Source organism: Ptiloglossa arizonensis, chromosome 6, assembly GCF_051014685.1.
Source record: "Ptiloglossa arizonensis isolate GNS036 chromosome 6, iyPtiAriz1_principal, whole genome shotgun sequence".
In the NCBI taxonomy this organism is placed as follows: Eukaryota; Metazoa; Arthropoda; class Insecta; order Hymenoptera; family Colletidae; genus Ptiloglossa; species Ptiloglossa arizonensis.
This window is the reverse complement of record NC_135053.1, coordinates 1880710-1896478: the sequence shown is the minus strand read 5'-3', so window position 1 is coordinate 1896478 and position 15769 is coordinate 1880710. Positions and strand designations below refer to the sequence as shown.

Here is a 15769-nt window from a genome sequence, read left to right as displayed (position 1 = left end):
AAAAAATGTTCTTTTTCGTAATGTAATGTGGGCTTCTGAATGATAAGTGACCCAACTCTCTTTCGATTTGCCCGACACCCTGGTCCAGTTAATGGAGGTTCGACTGGACTTGCATCTTGATTAGCATAAAGTTAAATTCACAATATCAATTGGCTACATGAAAAACAAACTTTTATTTAATGATTCTACAAAGGTATAATTTAAATTGTATTCACATCCTTACAAACAAATATTTTAATACTAAAGAAATAGAAAGTGACTCGCTGAAAATTGTTTAAATATATTTATGATAATTTACCAATCTTAAAATCATGTTGTCAAACTTAACAAAACAATCACTTAAATAATAAAGTATCGATATTACAAAGAAGAAAACATTATTGACGCTGTATGAATTATTACATTAATTATATTCATTTTTATATTGAAATGGAAATTAATATACTGTAAAAGAAATTATAAAATAAGATTTGTACATCTTTTTCGCAGCAGATACTCCTAAATTAAACATCCGTTTAACAAAAGACGACTATTTTGTATTTGACTCGTTTTCCAATTTAGTTGTTTCAAAAATGTAAATTAGTTTTGACAATTATTATGCATTATTGTATGAACCAAAGGTCGCCTTAACGCACGGACACGTTGGACAGTTATCCGGAGACCCCATAAGCCTTGAAGGCCGGAAGTACTAAGGTATTAAGTATAAACAACATTTTGTTGTTACTTTTAAATATTTAATAATGATTTTATTAAAAGTACCAATAAATATATATTTAATCTTATCGACTATTTGCATTTTTATTCCTGTGTCAAGTGATTATACAGATAAGATCTCTAATGCACTGTTGTGCCCAGATATCTGTAATGATGTTAAAATGGCCATGTATAAACCACAATAATATCAATTTATTCGTTAAAAAATTTGTATCATTGGTAGGTCATTTCTTTCTACTTCATTTTCTTTTATTCTTAAACGTTGTCGAAATATTTAAATAATCATAGTATTTATTTATAAAAGAATATTTATATAACTTAATAAATTACAATAATTTTATCCATCTGCCTTTAATAACGAAATTATTGTCAAAAATTAAGTAAAACATACAAAATAAATAGCAGATAAATCATCTACACATTTAAAAGAAAAGTACAATATGTATTTATCATATGTTTGTGTAAACGCATTCATTACAGACTTTTATTTGGCTTGAAATACTTCTCACGTTCTTAATATCTCAGACGTGAAAATTATCTTCGTATTAAACGATGAGATGAATATCTGTAAGTGAATGCACTTATTTTATATATACGTGTTACAATACAATAACAAGTGAATATTATTAAATGTAGCAAAAGAGGCATGTATATATAAGCGTACAAAATGAATTATTTAAACAATCATCATAAAATGTGCATACAGTGTGTCAGATGTGAAACTACAATGCTTCTGCATCACTGTTACTAAGGGCAACAACTGTAAAGCACACTTCTTCTGGATCACGAGCCATATATTCTTTGCAAACACGTGCAGCATCTTCTAATAGTGTTTCTTCACAGGTCGCACCATGATTGATAGGTGCAGACTTACGTCCATCTAGGAATGTCAATTGAATATATTAAGATATTTTAAAATTGAATTATAACGTTCTTCTAATACTCTTTATTATACAATTATAATATTTGCTAGAATTACTAATGTAAAAATATTTACCCAATTCGTACAACACTCCATTTTTTTGTACAAATGCTACAAAATGATGGTACACCGGTAAATCCAAACTTGGTGCCTAGAGAATATGTTTGATAACATTTTCATAATTATGTGGCAAAAACAAGAATCATACCTCCGTTTGTCCTTCTTGTGCCAATTCTTTATGTGTATCATTGATTCCAGATGAAGTCATTAAAAGTTCACCACATTGTGTGAAAGAAAGATTTTTTGATTCATCTATAAAAGTTTTTAGAAATCCATCTTGGAGATTTATTCTACAAAAACAGAGAAACTTAATCTATGTTATTTTCTCTAAATAAATTTAGTTTTGGATTTCTGATTGTAAACTTACGTATCTAGATTATTTGCAATACTATGGATTAATGCAATTGTACCACAGGCATTATGAATATATTGTTTCATATGGTAAACATCTGGATCTTTTGGACCTGAAGTACTTTTATCATTGTCTTTAACATCTTCTTCATCTTCCTCTAGTTTATCCTTTCATAAACATGAAAAATATTACATATCATTAAATGTTACTTTAAATAAATATAATCATATAAAATTAATTTTAAAACCTTTCTACACAAAGGATAAAGCAATATAACTGCTACAACAGGTTTAGGTACAAGTGCTAGTAAATCAGGTTCTAATCCATAGACATCAACGATGGACCATTCTTTTGGTACACCTACTCTATGCAAGAACTGTAAAATAAACATTTTATTACTAAGTTTGGTAACTAGAAAATTATTAATAAGTTTATTTTATGACAGAAGAAAATTATTCTATTTGTATAAAAATATCATATAATTAACACATAAGAGACTTGTAAGAATCACAAAATTGAAGGCCAATGTCAAGAATTGCTATATCAACATAGTTTACCTTTGTCATAACCTAAAACAAAGAATAAAAATTATTGAGCATTATAAGAAAACTTGTATACTTTAAATTTGTAGATATAAATCCTTACCTCTGGATTTGATTCCAATGGTATCCAAGTAGACATAATGAACTTTTGTATTTGTCAAAAATGTCGGCAAATTTAATGGTTTACTTACTTATTTAGAGTTTACTCTAAATACTCTTCAAGAGTATTTTGCAAAACAATTGTAAGTAACAAATTATGATGCTTCACAACACCACATTTATCGTATTAAAAGATTTTTATGTTTAAAAATTAATTGTTATTTGAATTTGATAACACCTGACAAACTTCCCGAAATCTTACTTCTTTAACACACTGAATACTATTGGTTACTGTTAAGAAGATCATTTCTCTAAATTAGATAAGATAATTGATAACATAATTCCCCGCTTTTTTTCTCAAATATTTTATACAATGTCTTAATAAATTTATATCAAGTAAGATATTTGATGAATATTTTTATTAATCGATTGTTTTTTTATAACAATTATTTAATTTTATAAATGACTACAAAAATACTGAGTATTTTGTTTGTTTTATGTAAACAATAAAAAAAAATAAAATAAAAAATAATTTTAAACAAATAATCATGTTATTTTATGTACTGGCACACATGTAGTAATTGATAATTCATTAAAATTAAGTATACTTGATCAAAATTAAATACATTGTCTTTAACATCTTCTTCATCTTCCTCTAGTTTATCCTTTCATAAACATGAAAAATATTACATGTCATTAAATGTTACTTTAAATAAATATAATCATATAGAATTAATTTTAAAACCTTTCTACACAAAGGATAAAGCAACTGCTACAACAGGTTTAGGTACAGTATATTTAAGGACAACAATTTATTGTAAAATTGAACAAATTATTAGTATAGAAACCGGTAATCCACCGAAATTCACTGCAATATTTTCATAATTTATATAATAAAGTGCAGATATTGTTATTAATTATTTGTGCAAATTATTTTCAGTGAATACTAAGTACATAATGATTCTAGACATTTATATTCTACTGAGTTCTTGCATATTGTGTGCATCATTAAAATATCAGAATGTCTTAATAACAAATGAAAAATATGAGGAAATATTTCAAACTCAAAAAGCAAAGATAATTAAATATTTACCGTCATGGGACAGTTTGGACAGTCGACCACTTCCAAATTGGTACGATGATGCAAAGTTTGGCATTTTTATTCATTGGGGAGTCTTCAGTGTTCCCAGTTTTGGTGGAGAATGGTTTTGGTATAATTGGCAAGGTTATTTATTTTCTTTCTTTATTATTAATTAGTAATTTGTTTTAGATATATTTATGGTAAAAACTTTTTTTTTGAAAAGATAATATAATTTTTCATATTGTCGAAAAGAGTAATCTTAATTTATAACTTCTAGAGGAAACATATAGTACCAAGTACCATGATTTTATGAAACAAAGATATTCATCACGTTTTACATATCAAGATTTTGCCCCAGAGTTCACTGCTGAATTTTTCAATGCTACCCAATGGAGTGAATTATTTCAGGCTTCAGGTGCAAAGTACATTGTATTCACAAGTAAACATCATGAAGGATATACACTATGGCCTTCAAAATATTCCTTCAGTTGGAACTCCATGGATGTAGGCCCACAAAGAGATCTTATAGGTACCAGTCATATTTAATTCTTATTTCTACTATTGTAAATATATAAAATATTTTCATATAACTACTAATGATTACATTTTTAAAACCAGGTGAATTGGCAATGGCAATAAGAAATTCAACTAATTTGAAATTTGGTCTGTATCATTCTTTGTACGAATGGTATAATCCTCGTTACTTGTTTGATAAACAAAATAATTTTACAACAAAAACTTTTGTTAATGAAAAGATAATCCCTGAATTACATGAGTTAATAACAAAATATAAACCAGAAATTGTATGGTCTGATGGTGATTGGGAAGCTCCAGATATATACTGGAAATCAAAAGAATTTTTATCTTGGTTATACAATGAAAGTCCTGTAAAGGATACAGTTGTTGTTAATGATAGATGGGGTCAAAATATATCATGTCATCATGGCGATTTTTATACATGTACTGATCGTTATAACCCAGGTAAATGTTGCAATTTCATATTAATGTTATTATCAAGATATATAATTTTTCTATAACTTATAATGTACTTTCATTTTATTATTCTACTTTTAACATAAAACTATTAGGAATACTTCAAATACATAAATGGGAAAATTGTATGACTATTGATAGAAAATCCTGGGGATTTCGTAGAAATGCTGTTTTGTCAGAATATTTTACTTTACCAGAATTGATAAAAGAGTTAGTGACTACAGTAAGTTGTGGAGGAAATTTATTAATGAATGTTGGGCCAACAAAAGATGGTATTATTTCTCCAATATTTGAAGAGAGACTGCGTGGAATTGGTCTGTTTATTACTTCATATAAATTTCTTATATTTAAAGAATCAAAATTAATATTTTCATTTTATTCGTAAAAAAAAATATTGTAGTAGAATTTTTTACTTATTTAAATGTAATTCGAAAAACTACTATAAAAAAATAATTGTTTAATAGGTGATTGGTTGGCAATAAATGGAGAAGCTATTTATAATACTAAACCTTGGATTGTGCAAAATGATACTTCAGCTCACAATGTTTGGTATACACAAAAAAAAAACGAAAAACATATTTATGCACTAATTCTTAGTTGGCCAGAGAATGGCATATTATACTTAAAATCACTTAAAGTGTCTATTAATGCAGAGATTCACATGCTTGGATTTGCACAATCAATTGATGTATGTCACATAAATTTTGAATGTAAGATTCCTACAAATAATATGGTTCATAATTAATATAAAATGTTAAATTTTAGTGGAAACAAGATGAAAAAATAACAATAGTATTTTTACCAGCAAAATTTCACAAAGGACAACCAGCTTGGGTATTAAGAATAAAACAGAAGTAAAGTATATTTTTTACTACAAAAGTAATGATTTTTAAAATACCTTTTTGTTATGTAATCACATTTTGTACCAATTACAATAAAAACACTAATTTAGACTATAAAATATCATATTTATTATCTGTTCCCTTTAGCATTATAATTGTTGCAGTAGTAGTAACTTATAATTGTATATCATATATAGAAAAAAGTAGTTTCTTATAATACTTTCATATTTTTGTCTTAGTTATGTGTTCTCAATATGCATTGATATTAAAGTTGAGAAACTTCGTATAAATAAGCTCCAAGTAATTTAGTCTAAAACAAAAGTAATGAACAATAATTGAATGCTAATAAATCAGTTATAACACTGTTTATACAAAAACACTTACCCCCTCAATGTAGTTTCGAACGTTTAACTTTTCATTTTGAGAATGTGCTCCATCATCACCAGCACCAACTGGTAAAAGTAATACATTTTTACCAGTTACTTGTTGGAATGTCAAAGTAACTGGAATTGAACCACCTTCACGTGATAAGTCTGGCTCTACTTTATAAACATGCTTGGTTGCTTTTCGAGCTGCCATATAATGTGGATGATCAGGATTTTCAGACCAGGGTTTTCCACCATGAACCATACTAACATTCATTATATTTGGACTACCTCTGATGGCCCATTTCTTCTTTAAGTATGTTGTTACTTTGTCAACAGTTTCATCAGTAGTCATGTTTGGCACTATTCTAATCGAAAACTTGCCAATTACTTTTCTTGGAATAACGGTTTTTGCACCTGGTTCACTAAATGCACCCTCTATACCATGAATTGACAAACTGGGTTGTCTCCATCGATGCATTAACAATTGAATCTAACAAAATAATGAAGGCTATTAATACATACATATAACATACTTAAAATTTAGTGTCAATTTATCAAATTATAAATACACACTTTATCTTCATTATGAGCCAATTTATTAGTTCCAACAGACTTCTTAAATTCAGCTACATCAAATTCTATTGTTTTATAGGATTTCAATTCTTCTTTTGTAACTTCAGCAACATTCTCATAAATATCATCTATTAAAATTTTTCCGTTAATGTCAACCAATGTATCTAACAAATAAATCAAGTCTGCCATTGCTTCATGCACAGTTCCACCAAATGTACCACTGTGTAGATCTTTTGCAGCACAAGTTACTTCAATTTGAAAGTAACAAATACCCCTTAAGCCATATGTAATACATGGCTTTGTAGTACCCAACCAATAATTATCAGATATACATACATAATCAACACCTTGCATAAATGTATCTTTACGTTCCCAAAGTAGATCATCTAAACCTTCACTACCACTTTCTTCCATACCTTCAAAAACAAACTAATCGAAAAATGATTAATTAAAAATAACTAAAAAGAGATAATTATAAATTTGTATAACAATTCTAATTACTTTAAGATTAACTGGAACATCAACTCCAATAGCTTTGTAAGCTTGCAGTGCATGTATCCAACAAAGCACAGGACCTTTATCATCTGTACTTCCACGTCCAAATAATTTTCCATCTTTTTCAATAAGAGTAAATGGTTCTGTGTCCCAACCATCTTCTTTTAATGCAGGTTGAACATCTAAATGCCCATATAAAAGAACAGTCTTTTTCTGTGGATTAGATCCAAGAATTCCTAATAAAACAGGAGGTAGGGAAATTTCAGTTTTGTCTGGAAGTGTTTGTTTTCCTATATCTACTAATTCTGTAGTAGCACCAAGATCCTTCAATTTAATTTCTACCCAATTCATCATTTTAATTATTTCATTCCTATGATCAGGCCATGCTGAAACAGATTTTATAGCCACTACCTCTTGCAAGTTATTTATATAATCTGTCTTATGCTTGTCAATGTAGCTAAAAAGTGAATGATTAATTTTAATATTAAGTCTATGTAAATGAATTATTATAAGCGCATTAATTTTTGTATACACAAAGTAACTAAATATTTGTTGAAATACCTAAATAAATTTTTCAAAAGTGATGGAACTTCAGAAGCCATTCTGTTTTCTTATTACGTAGAACCAGTCTTTAACGAAGAATTTTTAATTAATTTCAAAATTCAATTTACAGCCTTTAAATACTCCCTATAGATACATATGTACACGTAATTACTGACTCTTATCGTTTTATGGGCGTGTCTTTCCGAAAACTTCGAATTTATCGAGATATGATAACATGTATTTTAAATATAACAAGGAGTGAAATAAATTGATGATTTGGAAAAACGAATGTGATAGGTATTTAAGACCAATATATCTGTATTTATTATGTACCAATGTAGAAACAAATGAACGTTTCTAAGGATGGAAACTGATAAAGTTACTATAATTCAATTTAGAAAACGTCTCTCGGATAAAATTGTACACCGTTAATATTCTTATTATTTATCGCGGATATTTAAATAGAAGGTCACGAATCGCATGACGATTCCAATGCTTTATCAAACTACCTTTTCCTACTCTTCTCAGTCAACGATTTAGGGAAGAAAATCTGACCACCATGATCACAGAGAACCCCCAAAACAAATGACAATCACGAAATATGTAAAAGTTTACTTCTTCAGTTCTTTGACAAGCAACTGAGTCGTCATGAAATGTAACATTGAAATTAAAATAAAACCATATTACAGATGAAACAAACTACAATAGAAGAACGATTAATTATTATTAAGAATTTTAATGATGGTAAAAGTTATCATGAAATTATGAAAATTATTAATAGAAGCTTAGTACTGTCTAGTATATCAAAACGATACCAAAATGAAGATAAAATAATTAATAAACTAAGAAAAACTTCGAACAAGAAGTTGAACGCATATTATGAAAGGTGGATAAAACGAAAAGTTAAAAAAATCCCAAGATTAATGTCGCTAAACTTACTAACAAAATTGAAATATATTTAAAAAAAATTGTAAATTGCTTTAAATTTTATAGCAACAACGATTCTAAATGCACGTCACATATAATTAGGATGCGATTATTTTATAATTGTTCCAAAGTAATAAATACACCCCGACAATCATCTGATTTGAACATAATAGAACACATCTGGAAGGAATTGGAAATTAGAATCCGAAAATATATCATTAAAAATAAATAAATATAATGATTTAAAGAGAGGACAAATAGAGTAATGGAGTAAATTGAACCCGTTTTTAGTGAACAATTAGTAAGATCAATACCAAATAGATTATGTAAGGCAAAGCGTAATCGAGGGCATCTAAAATAATACTGAAATCTTAATTCAGCATCTAGTTAAATAACTTTTCAATGTATAATATAGTTATAGTATACAATGTTAAATACTTTCAATGTATAATTTTAGCTGTGAGACGTTTTCCAAACTGAATTCTACTTACCTTGTTTTTTTTTTATATAAAAGAGTTTATTTGTTTTTATATTACTACATAATAAATATAGATATATTGATATTGCATTCTTAACACATTTGTTTTTCCAAATTATCCCTAAACATTTTTATCAAATGACATATTGCTTCGGACATATGGTGTACAATTTTAACTCACTGTACGTGTCATGAATTGTCTGAAGTCACGTAAATTTTCGTTAGAGTCAGCACAAATAATACAATTTTTGAGAATGATGCTAGGTCTATTTGCATATGTTTTTTAAAGACTCGGCTACATCTGGAAAATATAAATATCATCTAATTTTTTCTGAGAAAGTCAAATCGTTTCGATAGTCATTGACAATTTGATACGGATGACTGACAGCATTTATGCACCATAAACGCGCATGCAGTAAAAGAAGGATGAGGACACATGAGCGAGTTTCTTCTAGCAAAGGACTCTTGTGCAACGTTCCTGAACAATCTGCATGTATTATGTAGATACGACACTTTCAAAACCGCTTCACATTTCCCTAGTTAGAAAGTCGTGTCGACATAACTAACCAATGAAATTTTAATCGCGTGACAAGTTCTACTATTTCTAAATCTATCGTTTTATGGAACATAACACGTATCTATATTTGACAAAGTACTACATATAAAATACAAAATGTACGCAATAATTATAGTTATGTATAACCTTACTTTAAATACATTTAGTTGATTATTATTTACATTTAATTTAGTAAGTGATAATTAGTAGTAAAGAGTACAGGGCCTCAGGTAACAATAATACTAACGAAAATTACCCAATCATTGATGAGACATGCATATGACCAATCATGTTACATTATTTGCGAAGTGAGCAAAAATAAATTATTTTAAGAGAGCAAGAAAAACTATACACGCAAGATACTTGATAATTCCAGACTCAATCGATTGGACTTGACCAATGCCAATATGTGTCGAAATTTATCTTGATCTGTTCTGCTTGTAACATGGGAAATTGTAAATAACAAGAAAATAAAAGAAAAAGCCTATTTTTTTCTTGCGAGGTTTTACATCAATTTAAAAAATGTCCCGTCATCGAGACGTACGGTCTATGAATTACTCAGAAGGTACGTGATACATATATTTTTATGAAAAATTAATTACTTGAAACCTTTATAAATTTTTAACATATTGTTTGTCCATTTTTTTGGCATAATATATTTTTTACAGAGTATGAAGGTTATGATGATGTATATGGACATTCTGTAGAAGATGACTACTGTGTATCTCCTGGTGGTAGGTTTTGGTTAATGTACAGGTTGTTACATGGTTTTTTACTCAAATGGTACTAATATGTTCTTTAAGTAAGAGTAACAAAAAGACGTTACATAAATGTACAGTCATAAATGCTTCATTAAAATGTTATACCAAAAACAAAATATAAATGAAATGATATAGACTTGTCCTTATTGTTACCGTGGCACAAGATAAAAATAGGTAAACAATATTTATTTTATGTTTTTATGTGTACTTTATTTAATACTCAAGATTTTTAGAAAGAATTAATTATTTCTGCCTTTGTTGAAAACTATCATAAAACTGATATTGTTGAAAAATTAATTTTATTACTATAAGAATTTGGTATTGGTTTTGTTTCTTTATAAATGCTACTAGTACAGTTAATTTCTGTTGACTTATTCTAACCTTCTACTGTATTAACTATAAGAACAAGTTTGTTATCGTTTTATTTACATTTCATAGTTTTGTTATAAATCTTTCACAAAGCATTTTAGGATCTACTTTAATATAAAATTTTTGCCTCACGTCTATTTATGAAACATAACACAGTTTAATTATGATTTGGGGAAGAATCTGGAGATACTCTATATAGTTTATATATGTGAACTTATTCAAACATTTTAACAATTTCATTTACAGTGGAACAATTCTTATTTGATCGAAGTAAGCAACAAAATATTGCATCTTTTATTACGGAACCAGATATAGTAGAAGATAATGAGGCTGGTGTAGAACCAACAACACCTTCTAAGGAAGAAGATATAATACTCACAGAATTAGAAAAGGCCAAGCTTATATCATGTATGGAATCTATTAAAAACATTCTAGGAGACACTGTACCTGATCCTGAAATAAAGAAGAAAATTATTCAATCAAATTTTAATGCAGAAGTAGCCCTTGATTTGCTTTTGAAAGAATCTTCTCCAAAAAATGTTACTGGTTTGTAAATTGTACATCTATTTTTACTATCTTCATGATTAAAGCATTACATTGTATAATCATATTTTTAGGATCATTGGTGATTAACAAGGATAATGCAGAACATAATCCAGGTATATTATTCACTTGTATTATTTGAGCATCTAAGATATAAAGTAAAAGTATGAAATCTAAAAAAAATGCATATATTTCTTAAATGACAAGTGATTATAACTTTTCTAAGAGTATAATATTTTATGTGTTAATACTTAATTATTTCCTGAACTACAATTTTTTGTTTTCATGTGCTGCGCTTAAATCCATCGGTAAGGTAAGATGCTGCATCTGTTAAACCTCAATTTAGTTCGTTTATTATACCTAAATTATCATTTAAAAAACAGAATACTATTGAAAACATCAATTTGAATGTACCTATCGTAGAAAATTTAGAAAGTATGAAGAATTTAACTCTTGATGATTCTACTACGACGTTTTCCTCTTTATCTGAATTAATGACTAATCACGTTAAATCAACATCATTAAAGACTATGAAGGAATTTCAAATTAATTCAAATACACCACCATTCAAGTCTTTAGCAGATTTAACAGCACATCATTTACAAAAGTCTAGTAGCTTAATTAATAGTACAAGTTCTAATGAAAAGACATTTCTGCCCAATACAAATTTTGTGATACCAAAATTATCAATTAAAAAGGATAGATCTAATGATTTAAATAATACACAACTAGATGTATCTACTATTCAAAAAAATACAAGTGTAGTATCAGAATCGGTAGATGATAAGAAGAAAGATTATTCTATAGATTCATTTGAAAAAAGCATATCCAATGTGCTTGCTTTTTCTGAAAATTATACTAACAGTAAAAGTAATTTATATAATTTAGAAACAAAAGAAGATTCACTATTAAATGTAAGTGGTACTCGAACACCATCACCAGATAATTGGATGATTGATTTGAGTTCTGCTTTAAAAGAAGCTACATTTGTAGTTTCAAATAAGTCTAATCATACAAAGACGAAAGTATTAAAAGATACTGATATCATTCCTGACACAAAGTCACACACTTTCAATCAAAATTTTGAAATTCCAAATGTGATACTTCCTACAAAATTAAATTTACGTTCTTTGAATAGTGTTAAACTTCCATATACGAAAAGAAATGTATCTTTATTTGCCAGAACATTATGTCGAACATGGAAATTAAAAAGACCAATTCTTAAATCTCAAGAACAACAACATCAAACTGTAAAAAGATTTGATTTTTCAATTCCATATATTCGTAATAAACAAAATCCCATTTAGTAATATGTAAAGAAAATTAGGTATAAAGTTTTCTCAGTAAAAACTGTTGTACATTTGAGTATAATTTTTATGAATGTAACTTCAAATTATATGCTCTGTATAAGTTTATGATTACAAAGAAAAAAAAATCATTTATATTACTTATAAAAAACGATGTCTGATATACATAAATAACATTTAAAAAATGACTATTTTGATTGTGTAATTATATCTAGAGAGTGATATACTATTTTTATGTAAATATGATTGTTAAAATTTTAAAGTAAAACTTACAAATTCTTGCAATGAAAATGTATTTTTAACACTTGAATCAATAATACATTTTTCTATCATAATCATTATATATTTTTTCTTAGATTTAATTTTAAATGAATTCACAATAGTTCACAAAATCTCAATAAATTTTATGATAGGTAAAAAGTTGACATCCAAATCTACATTTCAAGTTACAACACCTTCCAATGTAAAAATTATTCCTGCTGGAAAACGACCTGTTGTAAAAGGCTTCAATTTAAGTGGAGTTGAGAATACTGATCAAGTGAATTCTCGCATTGAAAGTCCTCGTTCTCAAAGTCCATTTTCTGGTTATAACAGTCCAGAAATAAGAAGAAAAGAACACACTGTACCAAAGGAAAGAAAAATGATTTCTTCGAGTACAAACAGCCCACAATGTCAATCTCTTGTATTAGGGCATGTGACACCTGACTTGGATTCTAAAGCAAAGCTTAATGAAGAAAAAATTGATGCTTTAAAAATATATAAAAATAAAAGAGGAAATAGCAAAGAACAGTTACATCTAGTGGTGGCTGGACATGTAGATGCAGGTAAAAGTACTTTACTTGGACGACTTCTGTGTGACTTAGGACAAATTCCATCAAGATTGATTCATAAATATCAACAAGAAAGCAAAAAGATAGGAAAACAGTCATTTGCATATGCATGGGTTCTTGACGAAACAGGAGAAGAACGGTAATTAAAATTTTTAGTACAAGGAATTTATTTAATAAGTCACTTTATGTATGATAAGTTATTTCTTATGTAATTTATATAGAGAACGTGGAATAACAATGGATATTGGTCATTCCAAATTTGAAACAGAAACAAAGTCTATTACCTTATTGGATGCACCTGGACATAAGGACTTTATTCCCAACATGATTACTGGTGCTACTCAGGCAGATGTAGCTTTATTAGTGGTAGATGCTACAAGAGGAGAATTTGAAACTGGTTTTGATAGTGGAGGCCAAACTAGAGAACATGCATTATTGTTGCGTTCATTAGGTATTGTAATTTATGCTATATAATATTCACTTAATCTATTTGTATGCTTAAAAATTATTTTTTAGGTATATCACAGTTAGCAGTGGTAGTAAACAAATTAGATACAGTGGACTGGTCAGAAAATAGGTTTAATGAAATAGTTGACAAATTGAGTGTATTTTTGAAGCAAGCTGGATTTAAAGATAATGTTACTTTTGTTCCTTGTAGTGGTCTATGTGGTGAAAATATAGTAACAAAACCTAAAGAATCTTTATCTAATTGGTATAATTATCATTTTAAAAGCTTGTTAAATTTAGAGAATTGTAATAAGATGCTTATCAATATCTTTTAATGACAGGTATATGGGACCTACATTAGTCAGTGTTATTGATAATTTTAAATGTCCCGATCGTCCTATAAATAAGCCATTCCGGTTTTCGGTTAATGATATATTTAAAGGTACTGGATCTGGATTCTGCGTTTCTGGACATCTAGAAACAGGCATGGTATCCTTGGGTGATAAAGTTTTGGTACTACCAAGACATGAAATTGCAGTAGTTAAAGGTACGTTAACCTAACATTTAAATACTTAATTTTTTATATTTTTACAAATAACTATTTACGTTACAACTATTGTTAAAATGTTTTTAAAATGTCAAGTAAAAATTGTGTAATTAAATTTTAGGTTTACAAGTAGATGAGGTATCTATAACAAATGCATTTGCTGGGGATTGTGTTGCTTTAACATTATCAGGAATTGACCAACAGAATGTTGGAATTGGAGATGTTATTTGCAGTATACAATATCCAGTTCCTGTAACTACATGTTTTCAAGCACATATAGTCGTTTTTGCAGTTAAAATGCCCATCATAAAAGGTCTTCCAGTAGTAATGCATCAACAATCTTTAGTACAACCTGCTGTGATTACAAAATTGATAGCTCAACTTCACAGAACTACTGGTGAAATAGTAAAAAAGAAACCACGCTGCTTACCAAAAAATTCAAGTGCTAATATTGAGATCACAACGCAAAATCCAGTCTGTATGGAGTTGTATAAAGATATTAAACAGTTAGGTAGAATTATGTTGCGTGTAGAAGGAACAACCATTGCTGCTGGACTTATTACAAAAATTAAGTAACAATACAATAATTGTTTTGCATAGTCGGAGTCGTAATAATAGACTAAAAGTTGGTTATTTATGTAGAACCTATACATATATTGCAGCTATGATATTTACATATTGAAGAAACTATACAAAAGTTAACAAGTGTTATGTTCTTGTTAATTTATATCTATATATATAATATGTGTACATATAAGTTTATTTGCTACAAAGTGCTCACTTTCTTCCACAATCAGTGTTATATAACCTATGTGTAATGATTTGTAACATTTTTAATGTAACATTAAATTAATATGTTTAATAAAAACGTTCTTTAAAAATTAATTGTTTATCCATTGTGTAGATTTAATGTTTTTAACCTTTTGATGGTAAAAGGCGTATGTGTATATATATACATTATCATAGAGACATTAATTATATACATATACAGATTTATATACATATACACTGTTTATTGAGTCTGTATGAAAAAATAATATGTAACATAAGAAATATTTTTTCCACTTTATCAGGTATAAGTACCTTAAATGCGTTTGTTTTGAATAAACATGTATTGGATAAATAAATACATTTTGTTGTTTTTCACTTAAATTTTATAGTAAATATATAAAACATTTACGAGCTTTAAATGTAATCCAATGAAAAAGAAATAGAAACATTACAGTAGGTGTCACTAGATTATTGTATTAATATTTGTGGACAAAGAAAGATATTCAAGAAAAAAAATCAAATTCAAAAATGTGCAGTATCTACAAAACAAAATCTGACAGGAAAGTAGGTACTAATATAAAAATTGTAACATAAATTTCTATATTAATCCATGTTTTAAAATGTCATTTAAATTTTGATTACACAATAA

General features: G+C 27.8%; 4 protein-coding genes across 10 annotated transcripts; 2 read left to right on the top strand and 2 right to left on the bottom strand.

Annotated features, from left to right (window-relative positions):
* Positions 1 to 271: 271 nt before the first annotated feature.
* Positions 272 to 2940, bottom strand: Uch (Ubiquitin carboxyl-terminal hydrolase). Its single transcript, XM_076314001.1, has 7 exons — positions 2694 to 2940; positions 2606 to 2617; positions 2296 to 2424; positions 2064 to 2215; positions 1845 to 1986; positions 1712 to 1787; positions 272 to 1594 (listed from the first exon to the last, which is right to left on the bottom strand). Exons 1-7 carry the CDS (start codon positions 2727 to 2729, stop codon positions 1437 to 1439), a joined length of 705 nt encoding a protein of 234 aa, XP_076170116.1. The 5' UTR covers positions 2730 to 2940; the 3' UTR covers positions 272 to 1436.
* On the top strand, positions 2641 to 5718 carry Fuca (alpha-L-fucosidase). 3 transcript variants are annotated; one of them, XM_076313999.1, is made up of 8 exons: positions 2641 to 2832; positions 3449 to 3476; positions 3630 to 3914; positions 4048 to 4299; positions 4389 to 4751; positions 4859 to 5077; positions 5228 to 5451; positions 5529 to 5718. In XM_076313999.1, exons 3-8 carry the CDS (start codon positions 3647 to 3649, stop codon positions 5619 to 5621), a joined length of 1419 nt encoding a protein of 472 aa, XP_076170114.1. In that variant the 5' UTR covers positions 2641 to 2832; positions 3449 to 3476; positions 3630 to 3646; the 3' UTR covers positions 5622 to 5718. The 3 variants fall into 3 exon arrangements, with proteins under 3 accessions (XP_076170114.1, XP_076170113.1, XP_076170115.1); XM_076313998.1 differs by lacking the exon at positions 3449 to 3476; XM_076314000.1 differs by lacking the exons at positions 2641 to 2832; positions 3449 to 3476 and adding an exon at positions 3520 to 3539.
* Positions 5698 to 9467, bottom strand: Cndp2 (Cytosolic non-specific dipeptidase 2). Of its 4 annotated transcripts, XM_076313994.1 has the most exons (7): positions 9376 to 9467; positions 9171 to 9290; positions 7603 to 7728; positions 7048 to 7498; positions 6547 to 6975; positions 5990 to 6463; positions 5698 to 5915 (listed from the first exon to the last, which is right to left on the bottom strand). In XM_076313994.1, exons 3-7 carry the CDS (start codon positions 7641 to 7643, stop codon positions 5871 to 5873), a joined length of 1440 nt encoding a protein of 479 aa, XP_076170109.1. In that variant the 5' UTR covers positions 7644 to 7728; positions 9171 to 9290; positions 9376 to 9467; the 3' UTR covers positions 5698 to 5870. The 4 variants fall into 4 exon arrangements, with proteins under 4 accessions (XP_076170109.1, XP_076170110.1, XP_076170111.1 ...); XM_076313995.1 differs by lacking the exon at positions 9376 to 9467 and having other exon boundaries at positions 7603 to 7670; positions 9171 to 9189; XM_076313996.1 differs by lacking the exons at positions 9171 to 9290; positions 9376 to 9467 and adding an exon at positions 8094 to 8312 and having other exon boundaries at positions 7603 to 7670.
* Positions 9468 to 9881: 414 nt separating this feature from the next.
* Hbs1 (translation elongation factor EF-1alpha (GTPase) HBS1) lies at positions 9882 to 15227 on the top strand. Of its 2 annotated transcripts, XM_076314581.1 has the most exons (10): positions 9882 to 10110; positions 10214 to 10279; positions 10922 to 11221; positions 11293 to 11334; positions 11537 to 11628; positions 12947 to 13494; positions 13577 to 13806; positions 13872 to 14067; positions 14144 to 14349; positions 14471 to 15227. In XM_076314581.1, the coding sequence occupies exons 1-10, from the start codon at positions 10068 to 10070 to the stop codon at positions 14923 to 14925; spliced, it is 2178 nt and encodes a 725-aa protein (XP_076170696.1). In that variant the 5' UTR covers positions 9882 to 10067; the 3' UTR covers positions 14926 to 15227. The 2 variants fall into 2 exon arrangements, with proteins under 2 accessions (XP_076170696.1, XP_076170695.1); XM_076314580.1 differs by lacking the exon at positions 11537 to 11628 and having other exon boundaries at positions 9883 to 10110; positions 12939 to 13494.
* The last annotated feature ends 542 nt before the right edge of the window (positions 15228 to 15769 follow it).